At 39.1% G+C, this 14,441-nt stretch overlaps 1 protein-coding gene across 1 annotated transcript in view; it reads left to right on the top strand.

The window, feature by feature from the left end:
- kcnab1b (potassium voltage-gated channel subfamily A regulatory beta subunit 1b) overlaps window positions 1-10,111 on the top strand; it is a 35,450-nt gene extending 25,339 nt beyond the window's left edge. The window contains exons 9-15 of the mRNA XM_020595883.1: window positions 3,340-3,426; window positions 7,245-7,330; window positions 7,934-8,054; window positions 8,154-8,248; window positions 8,375-8,495; window positions 8,634-8,722; window positions 8,817-10,111. Of these exons, the coding sequence (XP_020451539.1) occupies window positions 3,340-3,426; window positions 7,245-7,330; window positions 7,934-8,054; window positions 8,154-8,248; window positions 8,375-8,495; window positions 8,634-8,722; window positions 8,817-8,906 (689 nt within the window). The 3' untranslated portion in view covers window positions 8,907-10,111. The remainder of the gene's footprint in view (window positions 1-3,339; window positions 3,427-7,244; window positions 7,331-7,933; window positions 8,055-8,153; window positions 8,249-8,374; window positions 8,496-8,633; window positions 8,723-8,816) is intronic.
- Window positions 10,112-14,441: the final 4,330 nt, after the last annotated feature.

Below are 14,441 nucleotides of genomic sequence, written 5' to 3' on the forward strand. Positions count from 1 at the left end.
ACGTACAACCAAAAAAAGATTCTGTATTTCCATAAGTGGTGTAACACTATGGAATAATTTAAATGTGGACATAAAAAATAGTACTAGAATTGATGAGTTTAAACATAAGTATAAAGGTATGTGTCAATCAAGATACATGCAAGAACAGGTTTAATGATTAATCAGATGGAACATTGTGGGTTTAGTATATTACTTGTGTGGCGTAGAAGATAATTATCTATGAATGTAATTATGTAGAATGTTAACACTCTGTAATAATTCTGTAGTATATTACTTGTGTGGTGTAGAGGATAATTATTTATGTAGAGATATTGCTTAGGACTTAAAAGTTGTAAGATGATGTCATGGGGGTTAACTAGATAAGTCTAACTTCTTCCTACTCCGTTCAAGCATGTACTAGGTATAAGTAAATTGATATTGGATTATTATTGTTGGATATGTGTGAAATTACATGTGTTGACATATCAACTGTTTTGCATGCTCGAATGAATAAATCAAATCAAATCAAGCCTACCTCACACCCATGGCCCGTACCACTTCCCATACAACTTGCTATCCAGTCCACAGTGCATTGCACCTCCTGCAGTAACTCAGCTCTCCCCCATATTATTAACATTCGCTGCAGTCTCTGCAATTTTCACCCTAAACAAAACATCCATAGAAAGGACTGGTGGAGGAGGACAGGGAATGAGAAAGTGAAAGAATGAGAGATCGAATAACAGAGAGGAGAAGGAAAGGTGATATCGCCAATTAGCTAAACTGAGTTTGCCTTTGCGGATGACGCATAGCATCTGTGAGAGAAGGTAGTGTCTGCACATGTCACCACAGGCTAGTCAGTTAGTTGAATAAAACATTTGCTGACACTTCCCTACTACTTTTTATAGGGGCCACCACAGGCCAGTCAATTAATCATCTGATTTTTTTAAATTGACATTTAGTTTTGATGGGGAATCAAAACTTAGTGATCAAATTCAGCACAAATTAACTCTGATTGCAAAAAAACATCACTCTCTCTAGCAAATGTCTTCATCATTTTCCTCATAGGACAAAGTTACTCCTTGATGATTTCATCATTTCAAAGAGACTTTCACAGAACACATAATTTAAATACATTATTCACTGTAGGTGCCAGTAGCATAGTGTTGTTGTTCAACATCTTTGCTCAGATTTCTCACACTCCAGCTAATCCATGAGACAGCAGAAGCTACTGATGGTGGTGGGCACAGGCTCAGAGTAGGACCCATGTAATGGGTGTTTCTGGGATTGTGAGAGTGCAGATGACAGAAGAAGGAATAAGTGGTTCTGACACTCAGCTGAGATTAGTGGGTGATGATGATGACGCCTCTGGCACTAATCTGCCACACATACATGTTCTCCAGTGCCTTGTCTCTCTGTCTTCATCTGTGATAGTCTCCTGTGTTCGCTTTTCATCTTTCATGTAGTCTTCTCTGTGTGTGAGTGGGAAATGACCTACTCACAGTACTTTGTCACTATTTGTTATCCCCTCCTCATTATGTAGCGTTACTCTTCTAATAAATGCTGAAAGCTGAGTGAAAAACGAAGAAATGACAGTGACTTTTCCTCTGGTCCATCTCATTATCCTCTTGGCTTTGAGTTGTTTGGTTCTAGCACCAACTATCACACCAGCATTCATTTATGTAACAAGGATGAAGGGTTGCACAGGTACAGGGGCGTGAACTCAGCCTGGCACTGATTAATCCTGAAATTGGTCTTAAATTCTCAGTTTGACATTTTAATATTCTCACTGTGAATCAAATATAGTGCCTTAAAATTATGGCACTGGTAGCTCTGTATGGGAAAGGTACTGTACTTCTGGCCATAACCTAGAATTAAACACAACAGTATTAATCACAGCAGTTTTATTATTTAGTAAGCAATGTGTGGGGTTCTTTATGTTTAACAGTTCAGACTCCTGCTTTAATTAAACCATAAGGAGACTAAACAAGTGTGTCCATAATTTCAGTTGTTGGAATCTTTTGACTTTATGATCCTGAAATGTGCTGCTGTGTCAAACACAGAAGACATTTAAACATGTCACACACAGCAGGAAAAGTGGTTTTAGTTAGTTATATAAACTATGGCAGAATTCCAATCAGATGTGCAGTTCATGCTATCATTGACTGTCATGGTTTAACTGAGACATTTTAATGGAGCTGGATTAATGTTATTACTTAGACTTATGGTTTTACTGCAGTGACAAATTAAAATGTCTGCTGTGGAAACAAAAGGTCTATTAAGACTGCTTTGTCTTACTGAACCATGTCCTAATAAAGCTTTCCCTTTTGCTGGGCATAAAGCTAATAAAGGGTCAGTGATTGAACTGGCAAAAAAAAACAGAGGTTCAGATTACTCATCTTAAATCCAAGTGGAAAACAGCTGTTTATTTTCCAAATAATCACATAGAGTAGTAGATAAAGCACAGACTTCTCTTGTCCATAAATGAGCAGTCACTCAACCATTTCTTATTATACCAAGGGATCACAAACAGGATACTACATGGTATTTGATGGTGGTACATAGAATAGTATCAGAAGTGATAAAGGTGGTGTTTGTTTTGAGAATAATGTAGTATTTTATTGTTTTGAAAACAAAACTTGAAGACAGAGCCATGACTTTTGTTAGGTCAACCAGACTGAAAATGAAAACCCATATGTGACACATATGAGCTCTGTCAAAAAATCTGGCACAACGGATACAGCTGGCAGGCCTGGAGCCACATGTGGTCCACTGTCACTTTGCCATGTTTATGAATATGCTGACTTTAAGATCTGATTCATCCTATTTTCCTTTTACCTGATGTCATTGCTTAAGTAGAAAACAAAACGACAACAACAAAAAATAAACTCTGGAATCTATTCTTTTTTTACAGCGTTCTTCTGAACTGGCATCTTCATACTGAGCAAGCTGCGACAATTCACTTTTGGTGCAAAGCTGATCTTATAGCTTGGTAGTGTTGACTAACTGGCAAAAAAGAGATAGACACGGTTATTATCATTCTTCTCTACAACTCCAAGACAATGTTTCCACATTCTAAGATGTCAAGGGACATGATTTCTCAATTACTAGCACGCCTGAATTATATTGGAATAAGTCTCCTTGGTCTGCTGGTATTAGTAATTTTCACGAGTGGAGGATGATATTCCAGACTTATGTGGGCTATGCCTAGGGGTATGCCAAATCAGGAATCTTTATTGATGAGTTTACACTATCAATGGTGACACATGCATCTTTCAAACACTACAACAAATATGATCAGTGGTCATGATTCCTATTGACTGTTTTCTTTAAATTATCTCAGCTTCTCTCTTCTCACTTCAGGTTTAAAGGGCTCCCTCCAGAGGATGCAACTTGAATATGTGGATGTGGTTTTTGCCAACCGGCCAGACAGCAACACTCCCATGGAGGGTGAGTGATTGCTGACTAGACCTTGGAGGGACTGGGAGAGGGACTGGGGAAGGGTCAGGGCAGGAACATGCATGTTGTTCTGAAACATGAGAAGGTGACAAACACTGACCTACCCCCGTCTGACTGGTGACGTTTGCCTTTGACCAAAGGGGTTTATCTTTGTGGTCAAGTGTGTGTGTGCGTGTCTAACTGACTCACTCACACACACACACACACACATTTCAGGCACAGTCTTGCTTCATCCCTCGCCCTCTATTTTAGTCCACCAGTCTCCCTCTCTTTCTGTCTCTATGGGATTGTCAGTTTCCACAGGGTCTCTGAGCCAACTATCCCTGTTCTTCAGATGCAGGATTATCTGACCCCCCAAGGGGAAGCTGGTGTATTTTGGGGCTGGTCTCACTAGGCACAAGCCCTACTCTGCGTTTTAGTGCTTTCCCACACATCTACATTATGTCGCCATGTGTTTCTTTCACACACTTCCTAAAAATTACTCCCTTGTGATATTACTGTCACAGATATGTGGGCCTCTCTTCCTTCTTCCACACAATCCACAGGTAGTATTAGACTGAAAAGATGGAGTCCTCGTGTTCTCTCAAAATTATTTTCACATCTTTCGCCTTTGCCCCCCTCATGCTTCCTCCTCTGTGAGCCAGCAGAGTGTGGGAGGCCAATCTGTCATACTTATCATTCCAGGGGCCTTGGTGACTGGCAGGCAGATCATGCAGTCCAAAACTTCTAGTAGGAAATCTGCAGATAAAGCCACTTCAGTATTGACAGTTGATGTCTGAAGCTGAATGTGATTGATAGATTAATTGATTGAGGGTCTGATAGGATGAGAGAAACTGAGCAGAGAGAAAAATGTCAGGTGTGAAGATAAACAGGCTGAGTGTTGTGCTTTCAGCAGCTGTGCAACAGTTTCTCCCTCAGTCAATGTAAAAACATTTTACATTTTTGCTTCACCCTTTACTACAATTGAGCAAGGCTACTGTAATAAATCACTGTGTAGAGGGTCAGTCATTTATAACAACTGGAGAGAGTGGGATTACATGTACAGACTCACATATCACATATCCTCGTATCCACACACATCAGCATTGTAATGTTTCCTAAATAGCTTCTCTTTGGAATGAAGGAGCGGTGCTAACATACAAAGTGAGACTTTTGCATCTCTGTGGATATTTGCAGGAGGTGGTGCTCGTTATGCAGATGTCTAAGGTATTGATTTACACACCCACATGGTGCTGAAATTTAAGCAAGATTAGCAAAGCCAGTACAAAAGCATTCAAGCTCCAAATGAGAATGTTAAGCAAACTAACAGGTGGGTGTGTGTATGTGCACATATTTGTGTAGAATTGTTTGTTCTCATGACTTTACTTTTAATTTTGTGTGAGACTAGTCGTGAACCCTTGATAACAAAAAAAAAATTGTCATGCAGTGTGCAGTCTGTTTTTGTTGTCACTTTTCCCTTGTCCCATCCACCTTATGTGGCATATACTATAGAGACTGGATATAAGCAGACACTTCATCTAACAGTTTCCAAAACTGTGCAGTACTCATATTATAGAAAAGATGATGATAAGGGACCTCAACGACAGACATCTGTGCCTTAGTCAATTTATTGGTTTAATAGGTATTCCATAGCCTGCAGTGCAAACTGTCCAAGTTTCAGCACAATGCTCAGTCACTGAATATCATTTTTATAACAGACTAATATAAAGAAAATTGAATCTAATCAATCAGCTGAATATGAACCCCCACCCACCCATACACACCATCACCACCCCAATTCCTTTGTATCCCATGTGTAAATAACAAATAAGATACAAAAGCAAAGGAAAAGAGCAGACATGGCATCAATAAATAGAAAGATAAACAGAAAAATATAGAGATAAATAGAGCAGGATGCAGGGGGAGCTCACCCACTCAGTGCCTCAGTACTTGTTTTTCTTTTGGCCACACATTCTTTCCCAAGATTGTCAGACTCAGAAAGGGCTTCATGGGCCACTGAAATGCCTTCGGGTGTGACATACTGTATCGCTCACCATCCTGTGTATGGATGAACAACACTCACAGAGACTCCTAGACCTCCATATCACCTGCCAGGGCAAATGTGGATATGCCTGTGCGTTGTATGTTTTCATCTAAAGACTTGAAATTTGGAAAACAGCTGTTCTGCCCAAAGGAAACAAAGCTTGGTATTTCCCTTGCTGGTTTTATCTGCACAAAAACTGAAAAGTGTAAAAATGAAATTATTATTATTATTTTTTTTTTTTGCATTTATGTACTAGACTATTTGTTGGCCAAGTGCAAGGAGCTATAACAAGATATAATGTGCACATTAGTGAGATTTCAAATTTTATTACCTTTGGACAGAGCCCGTCAGTTCCCACTGTTTCCAGCCTTTGTGCTAATAAGCTGACTGGCTAATGGCTGTAGCAACATGAATGTTGTAGCAATGTTCTCATTTAAATTGAATATCCATCTTATTATAACAGTACATGTTTTTCATACCGGCACACACCATGTGCATGTGCCCCTGACTTCACCCACATAATAACCCTACTTGAAAAACTGCAGTGAATTTTTTGAGTGAGGTGTTGATGGTGTCCACTGGAGAGCTCACCTGAGCACTACACTCAGCACAGCATCTGTTGTTAGAGTTGATGACTCACCGCAGCCTCGTGGACTGGCCAGTAGTATGGATGTTGCTGTGACCCCAGTTATCACGCTCCCTGCCTGGCACGGAGGTGGATAATTCATATATACACAAGCCCTTATGAACTGTGTGTGCCTCCAAGGTTTCTACTGCGTTCACAGTTTCTCTTTCTGTTCTTACATCCCCCCAAATCCCTCCCTCCCTTTTAGAGCAGATAAAATGCTATTCTTCTACCCTCCCACCTGCTTCATCCACATGCACACTTGCTCTCTGTCTCTCACTGAGCTACAATTTGGTCCAGAGAAGGAACTACCAATAAAAAGGAATCACACTCTACTGTGGTCTCATCTCTTCACCCTCATTTCATTTCATATATTGTATGGAGAATTTGCATTTCACACTAATGAGGATTTGTTAAAGCAGTTTAAGTGCAATTAGGGGCCTAAAGAAACCAATTACAAACTAAAACAATCACATAACTTTATCATCTTTCTTTGATTTTCTTTAGTAATTAGAGAAAACACATTCTTTAAAAAGAGCTTTATATCCTCCTCCTGTTGGAGATGTTTTTTGTTGAAAATTTTCTACAAGAAAGAACTTCACAGAAGTTTTTATGAAATACACTTTTGTTTATCCACTATTCCATCCACCATTACTTCCCTGCTGCATCCTCAGGCACAGAGACACAAACCACTTGCTGTGATTTGTTCAACTGCACAAGCAACCTCCTGCCAAGATTGGCTGAGTCTTTTCATTCATCCCATCCAGCATTTGGCCACATTAAGTAGCATGGCCCCAGCAAATAATACCTGCTGGCACATGAGCTTAATCAGAAATAAACCTTACTTACACAGAGGCTAAATACATTTCAAGGGTCCACTTAATGGCCGGCACAGTGATGCAGTGGTTAGCACTGTTGCTTCACAGCAAAAACGTTCTGGATTCGAACCACCCCTTTCTGCATGTTCTCCTTGTGGGTTTTCTCTGGGTACTGGGTCCACCTGAATCTACCTCTCCTGTTATATAATGTAAGATGTTGCACACTAATATAAGTGATGTTAACAATGGTCTTCCTACAGTTTATATAAAAGTTGAAATTGTGGCGCCATCCACTGTTCAATTATTGACAATGTGTCCATGCTTTGATATTTTATTTTTACAGAGATAGTGAGAGCAATGACACATGTCATCAACCAGGGGATGGCCATGTACTGGGGGACATCGCGGTGGTCTGCTATGGAGATTATGGTGAGTGGTGGATAAATTGTGCATTATGAAATAAAGACCAATTTTGCTCAAAAATGCTTCCTGTAACAAATAATTCTTTAGAGGCTGGACACTGTTTCTGAGCAACATTGATATTTTTTCTGTGGCTGTCCATATAATGATATTGTGGGAACTTTTTAATTCCAAGAAACACATTTAGAAACAAATTTGCTGTCTAAATTAAATAAAAAGTCAGACTGCACAGAATAATCTCAGAAAATAGGACAAGGCAGTTAATTAATGGCCACAGTTCCAGTTTATTACTGCACTATGCAGTCTAAAGTGATGAACGTCCCTTTGACACCTTGACATGTGAGTTCCTGAACAGGTATTAAAATACATGAACAATGACATACAGTCCAGCACAGTGGCAGATCATCCGTTTATCAAAAAAACAATTTTGCCCTCACTACTGAAGCTAAAGGGGGGCAGTGAAATTCAAAATGGACTGTTGTAATATTATATACCAGATGCAGCAAGAGATATGCATAGATAAAAGAAGAAAATATTAAAGGTTAGTGTTCACATATTTCTTCATTAATGTCTCAGCTTTTTTCTTTTTATTCCCTCTTCATATACAATTAGGAAGCATACTCTGTGGCCAGGCAGTTTAATCTAATTCCACCAGTGTGTGAGCAGGCAGAATATCATTTCTTCCAGAGAGAGAAGGTGGAAACTCAGCTGCCAGAGCTCTATCATAAGATAGGTATGTCTATAATAAGTTTCTCCTGCCTAGCTTTTCTTTAATCAGTTTAGAACTGTATTATATTTTGTATCCTGCTGCTCAGTGCTTGTTCTGTCTCAGGTGTGGGTGTGGTCTCTTGGTCTCCTTTGGCCTGTGGAATCATCACTGGAAAGTATGAGAATGGCATCCCAGAATCTTCCAGGGCCTCACTGAAGGTACAGGTTGAATTGAATTAGACAGTGAGTCTAGTGCTATATCTTCCAGCCTTTTCAGTCATATCTAGCTGGTACAACTAACTAACATTTGTTTCAAGTACACATCCATTTTTACTGTTCCTCTAGCCATACCAGTGGTTAAGGGAAAAAGTAATGAGTGAGGATGGGAGAAAACAACAAGCCAAGCTGAAGGAACTGACCCATATTGCAGAGAAACTTGGATGTACTTTGCCACAGCTTGCCATAGGTAAGGGCCCTAGTGACCCTCAATTTTCCATTCCTTTGAAAGTGGTCAAAGAAAATATGACCAAATTCAGTATTTTTCTACATGATGTCTGATACCTGCCACAGTAGAAACATTAATAATTTTATCTCTGATCTTTAGCCTGGTGCCTGAGAAATGAGGGTGTGAGTTCAGTGCTGTTGGGATCCTCCAATCCAAGTCAGCTAACAGAGAATCTTGGAGCCATTCAGGTATAAAAACTATTTCCCAAAGGTTTAGTAATACTAAATAATTATTTCATCATAGCATTGGTTGTAAGTGGTTTCATTGTTTTGTGCACCACAGGTCATTCCAAAGATGACAGCGGGCATTGCCTCAGAGGTTGATCATATACTGGGAAACCGTCCTCACAGTAAAAGGGACTATCACCATTAGTATGGAACTCCATTTAGTGAACTATGCTCCAAAAGCTTATTAAAGCTCACTTTTCAGCCATGGCACCACAAATGTGTGCCCAACTTTGCTTGTGTGTATGTACAACTTTGTGTAAAGTGTTCTGCTTGGCTCCTTGTCTTCATGAAGATCAAACAATACTGCAAAGTGTGGTGCTTCAGAAAGCATGCATGCTACAGCCATAGCCCGCCAGTGGAATCAGTCTGAACAACAGTTCAAGGATCCACAGTAAAATAATATAATTTCTATAGTGAAAGCCTCAAACAAACTGTGCAAAAGCTACACAAATTCAAAGCAAAAAAGGCATTATTATTACTAAATGCTGCACAAATTACATGTGAATATGTGTGCTGATGCAACAGGTAAAGAACATTTTAGCACTTATTGCTCCAGAAAGTGCAGTAAGTGCACATCAGAAAGATGAGCTATATCAAAGTGTACCCAATTGTCCATTAACTCTACCTTACTGGATGTTTATGGTGTGAAGAAAACAGTTAGTAATGATGTGTTTAATTGGTCCTGGTTTCAGCAGATTGAATGAAATGCTAACACTCCCCACTGCACTTGCAGCTGATGTGTCAGTGTGATGAATTGTTTCAGAACTGGATTAAGTGAAATTCTCACAATGTTGCTTATACTGTACCAAGAGAGCTAGGTTAAACAAAAATATGTTTTAATACATTTGTACTGTTAGAGTATATATTTTCCATATTAAGCAGCTATGATGGGATTAGTTTCTCATTTCTCTGTGTTTTATATGATTTTTTTTTTTTACTTATGCAAATACTATACAGCATAATGTACTTTCCTGCAGTGCCCCTTCATTCTCTTTTAAATGGACTCTGCCAGACTTTCTGTCAGTGATGTTAATGTCTGGTTCATTTCACAAATGAATCAGTGTGTGTCTTGTGGTGACTAAAGCATCCGTCTAGCTGAAGTTGAGGAGACAATCCTCCTAAGGGGGGCTTGTGGATTTAACACAGAAGACCATGTACTGTAGCTAACAAAGAGACTCAGTGGAAAAAATAAAACCATATGGGCCCCTGCAGTCACTGCACATGGAACATAGTGAATTGTTACCCAACTTCTTCCAGATGCCAGTTTAACATTATGATTATCTTTATGTTCTGCCTGTTCAGTGATGTATGTGGTGTCCACAGATTTGTACATACAAATAAATACTTTATAATTCTCGCGTGGTATGTTTTGTAAGATTTGAGTCTTATAGACCCTAGTTACTTTATCAGCTTTAGTTACTTCTCATACCTGTAGTTCATTTTAGTTACCTTTCATAACTTTATCTTACTTGTTTATACATATTACAGCTGTATTGATGATTGTCCAGAACTACTGAGCTTTGGTTATTTTAATGCATTTGTTTCCCTTGCTTATATATTTTACAGCTATAATGAAGCAGAATCTGCTTACTTTGAATTCTGTAACTTCTGTGTAGAGACAGGATGTCTGCATCTCTTTGTGATCAGACAGCCAATTCACATTTAAATACATTGTTCTAACATTTGCAATGCACTTTTTTTTCTTGCTGTAATGGAGTATTGTCATACTGCAGTACACACTCCTCTTGTGGTACCACAGGGTAATGTCATTGTTTACAGTACACTTATATTTGTCTCATTGTCTCTTTCTGGAGATGCTTCTCTCTCCAGTACCTACTTCTCACTGATGTAACTGTCATATTCATTTGTATTTGCTGAGAGATCTGAATCCTACATTTGAGAAGTAGTAGTAGACCTACAGTATAAACACCAACTAAACAAGAATAAAGTACACTACATATGAAATGTTCCTCTCATGTCTCCAGCTGCCACCCAGTGTCAGGGGAGTGTACATGTCAGCCTGGATGGTCAGGCCTCTACTGCAATGAGACGTGCACCCCAGGATTTTATGGTGATTCCTGCCAGCAAGTTTGCCAGTGCCAGAACGGTGCCGACTGCCTCAGTGTGACCGGAGAGTGTGTATGTGCTCCAGGCTTCATGGTAAACTGATTTCTAGCATACTGAATTATCAATGAATGTTTTAGGTCAAATATGAAGTGCCATACATCGGTTTGCCAGCTCTCAGAGGCAAAGAGTTGCAATCCCTCACACTAAGCAGATATAGTCAAGAAATGATGCATATGAACTCACATTTCAGTGATTTCATGATGGAAGAGTTTATCTAATCTTTCAAATGTAACCAAACCATTTACAGCTAAAATGCAGTTGGATCCTATTAAATGCAGTAAAATAAGTTAATAAAAGATGAAAGAGGAGTTATGGGTCTTTTAATGAACACACACTTACACACTCACTATATAACAATACACATATCACGCAAGCAGAAGATAATGAGAGACAAACAAAGGAGAGTAAGAGAAAGCAATTATATAAAGACTAACGGGCAGATATTATATGTATTATTTAGGAGTTTATTTCTTGCTTAATCAGCATTCTTTCTTTCTGTTTATATTCTGTGCATTATGTTCTTATGCAGTCAGAATCTGTGCTCAAGTGGTCACCCGGCGGTGGTTCAGGGGGTTCAGGGGGTAGAGCGGTCATCATCCCTAGAGTCCATAACCAAATCTCCAGCAGTGGATACTAATCCCATCCATTATGCCCATTCAAGACTTATTTGTCACAAAACACAAAGTAATGTGTATTTAAATGACAACTGGATCAAATCCAATCAAATTCAGCAGATGAACTGAACATGTCCCTTTAGTGTTGTTGGTGGTCTAGCTGTACAGCATACTTGAGGAATGTATAATCATACAGCCAGTTTCATTTCTGTCTATTTCCCAGGGTTCCAATTGTTCGGTCCCTTGCCCAGCAGGAACACATGGCACAAACTGCTTCTCCAGCTGTACTTGTAAGAACAGCGCTCAGTGCTCACCGGTGGATGGATCCTGCTCCTGTAGACCAGGTGAGCTGAGGAGGAGAGGGCGGAGGAGAGAGAGGTTGGGAGAGAGGAGGAGACGGAGAGGTTACAAAAACACCAGGGCTTAAAGTGTCTTTAGGTTATTTTCCAGTCTAATGTGAGCTGCTCACACCCTTAGTCATAATACCTTATTTCTGAACTTGAATCACTAATTTGGGGAAAAACTGTCTAAGTCTAAAGCCATGCAAACATATTCTGGTTTATAAAAACTTTGGTCTGCCACTAGTGAACATACATATGGATGATACTATAATTCAAAATCAAATAAATAACTATGATATGATATGATTGTTGAAATGAAATAATGTGAAAGGACATTTTATTCTGCACCTGCTCAGAATAACATTTGTTGAAGTCAGCATCATTCCCGCAGGTTTAGTTGTTTTTTTATACCACGGCACATTATAAAGGTCTGCAGTAATAGCCCTTGTTTTGTTATGTTATCTTTAAGGTATAGTGCCGTATAGTACCGTTCTGTGTAGGTCATGTTTTTTATTGTGTCGATTTTGTTCTCTCTTGCCCCTCTCTCAAGAGGCTGAGTGGAATTAATCCATAATGAAACAATTATTCTTTTCATGCAAAGCTTTTAGTAGTAGCTGCTTTTTACCAGCCCATTATAACTTCTTCCTTGATGACATTTACCATTTTTGCTGTTATCAAACTATTTGGAAACTGTTTTAGAGATATTCTTGTGTTACACTGGTTATTGGTTTAGGTGCTAGCTACTGTTAAAGCTAAGCTGTCACTTCAGTTCTTTTCCATGTTTTAATTTATGGTAACCTGCCACTTCTTTCAGTGCTTCAACTTCAGCAAGTACTTCCATACAAATTTGGGTTAGAGGCATCTCAGGTCATTTAAATCATTACCTCTTTACCTTTTTTCATTTCAAGAGTGTCCTCCTGGTTCATATGGATATGGCTGCCGCCAGGTTTGTGACTGTCTGAATAACTCCACATGTGATCACATGAGTGGTAGATGTTACTGTAGCCCAGGCTGGAAAGGAGTTCGCTGTGACCAAGGTGAGGACACACATGAATAAAAATCTTTTAAACAATTTCTCCAAAAAAAAAATAAGATGTTCAACTCTCAGATCTGTTTTGAGAGTGGTTACGGTAATCAACTTATCTAGGATGTCTAATCGTTGGCATTATCTCCATTCTAAGAAGTACTTTGTCATGTTCTTTTTTGTTTGTAACTAAGGCTTCTAACTCTACTACTTCCTCCTCTCCTGTCTGCTGCTGCTGGTGTCATGGATAGCCTTTACAATTTAACCAGTGCAACCACGCAACGGGGTTGCTGCACCCTTTTAAAAAATCAAATCTAAGACTTTTTAAGACATAACTAATGAAAAAATAGACATCTCCACAGCAGAACAAATGCACATTAGTACAAGTGTAGCATGCATAACTATGTTTCTGTCAAATAAAATAGTCAAATATCAAACACAGATATGAACATGTGGCCCATGTATCCATAATACATGGGTTGTAAGCTTATTCACATGACAATAGTGTGACCATACAGTCTATGGGTGTGACAGCAGAATGATTTATAATGGAGAGGACAGCATGGTTTTGGTAACTTGCAGGTCAACAGACAAGTGCAATCACAAACACATTTTGCTGAGCACATACGTTCCATTCAGATACCAATTTATTGCCAAATTTCCTTGATTTACATCCCCCCCATCATGCTTCTTCTTCTCTTTTCTGTTCATGGAAAATGTGGGAGACAGCGAACATATGAGTCACATGAATGCAAGATGTAGCATGCAAATCCACAGTAATTAGTAGAATAAAAAATTATAATGCTAACTACATACAGCAATATAGACAAATTTGATAAAGTATTCAGACATGTCTCAGTCTAAGCATCACCTCAAAAATTAAGACTTTTAAAAACATTTTATGACCCCAAATTATTTAAATAAAATGTAATACTTTTTAAGACTTTTTAAGGATCCACGGGAACCCTGTGCAAGTGAACACCTACCAGATTGGAGCCATCGCAGGAATCATCGTCCTGGTGCTGATGCTGCTCTTCATTGTCTACAGGAAGAAGCAGAAGGGCAAAGAGTCCACCATGCCAACTGTGACCTACACACCTGCTATGAGGGTCCCTGCTGATTATGGCATTGCAGGTACATTGCAGGTCGGCCTGATTCAAACTGCAGCCAGCTCAGTGACATGCATGGGTTAAACTGGGCTGGTGCTAGCTAAAGTTTACGTCTGGGTTCAGTACCTCAGCTTGAGCAATTCTTACCCCTTTGTTTTGAACACAGTGATTTTCAAACACAGTCGCAGGCTTACAAATGTAATCAAATGTGATCACTGCAACCCCCACTCTCTATCAGATTGAATGAAACAGTGTACACTAACTATGGTGACACCATAATAGTTTCATACCCATAACATTCATCCTAATAGTCCATAATGAAACAAGGTGGGCTTTCCCACTATTGCTCCTATCACAAAGTAAATGAAAGACTATAATAGCAATTAGTGTGGGGAATTAAAGCACAAGACAGGTGTATCATGCATGATACACATACTGTATATAGTATACAGCACTGAAAGTAAA

Source organism: Monopterus albus, unplaced genomic scaffold (assembly GCF_001952655.1).
Source record: "Monopterus albus unplaced genomic scaffold, M_albus_1.0 scaffold28.1, whole genome shotgun sequence".
Lineage (NCBI taxonomy): Eukaryota > Metazoa > Chordata > Actinopteri > Synbranchiformes > Synbranchidae > Monopterus > Monopterus albus.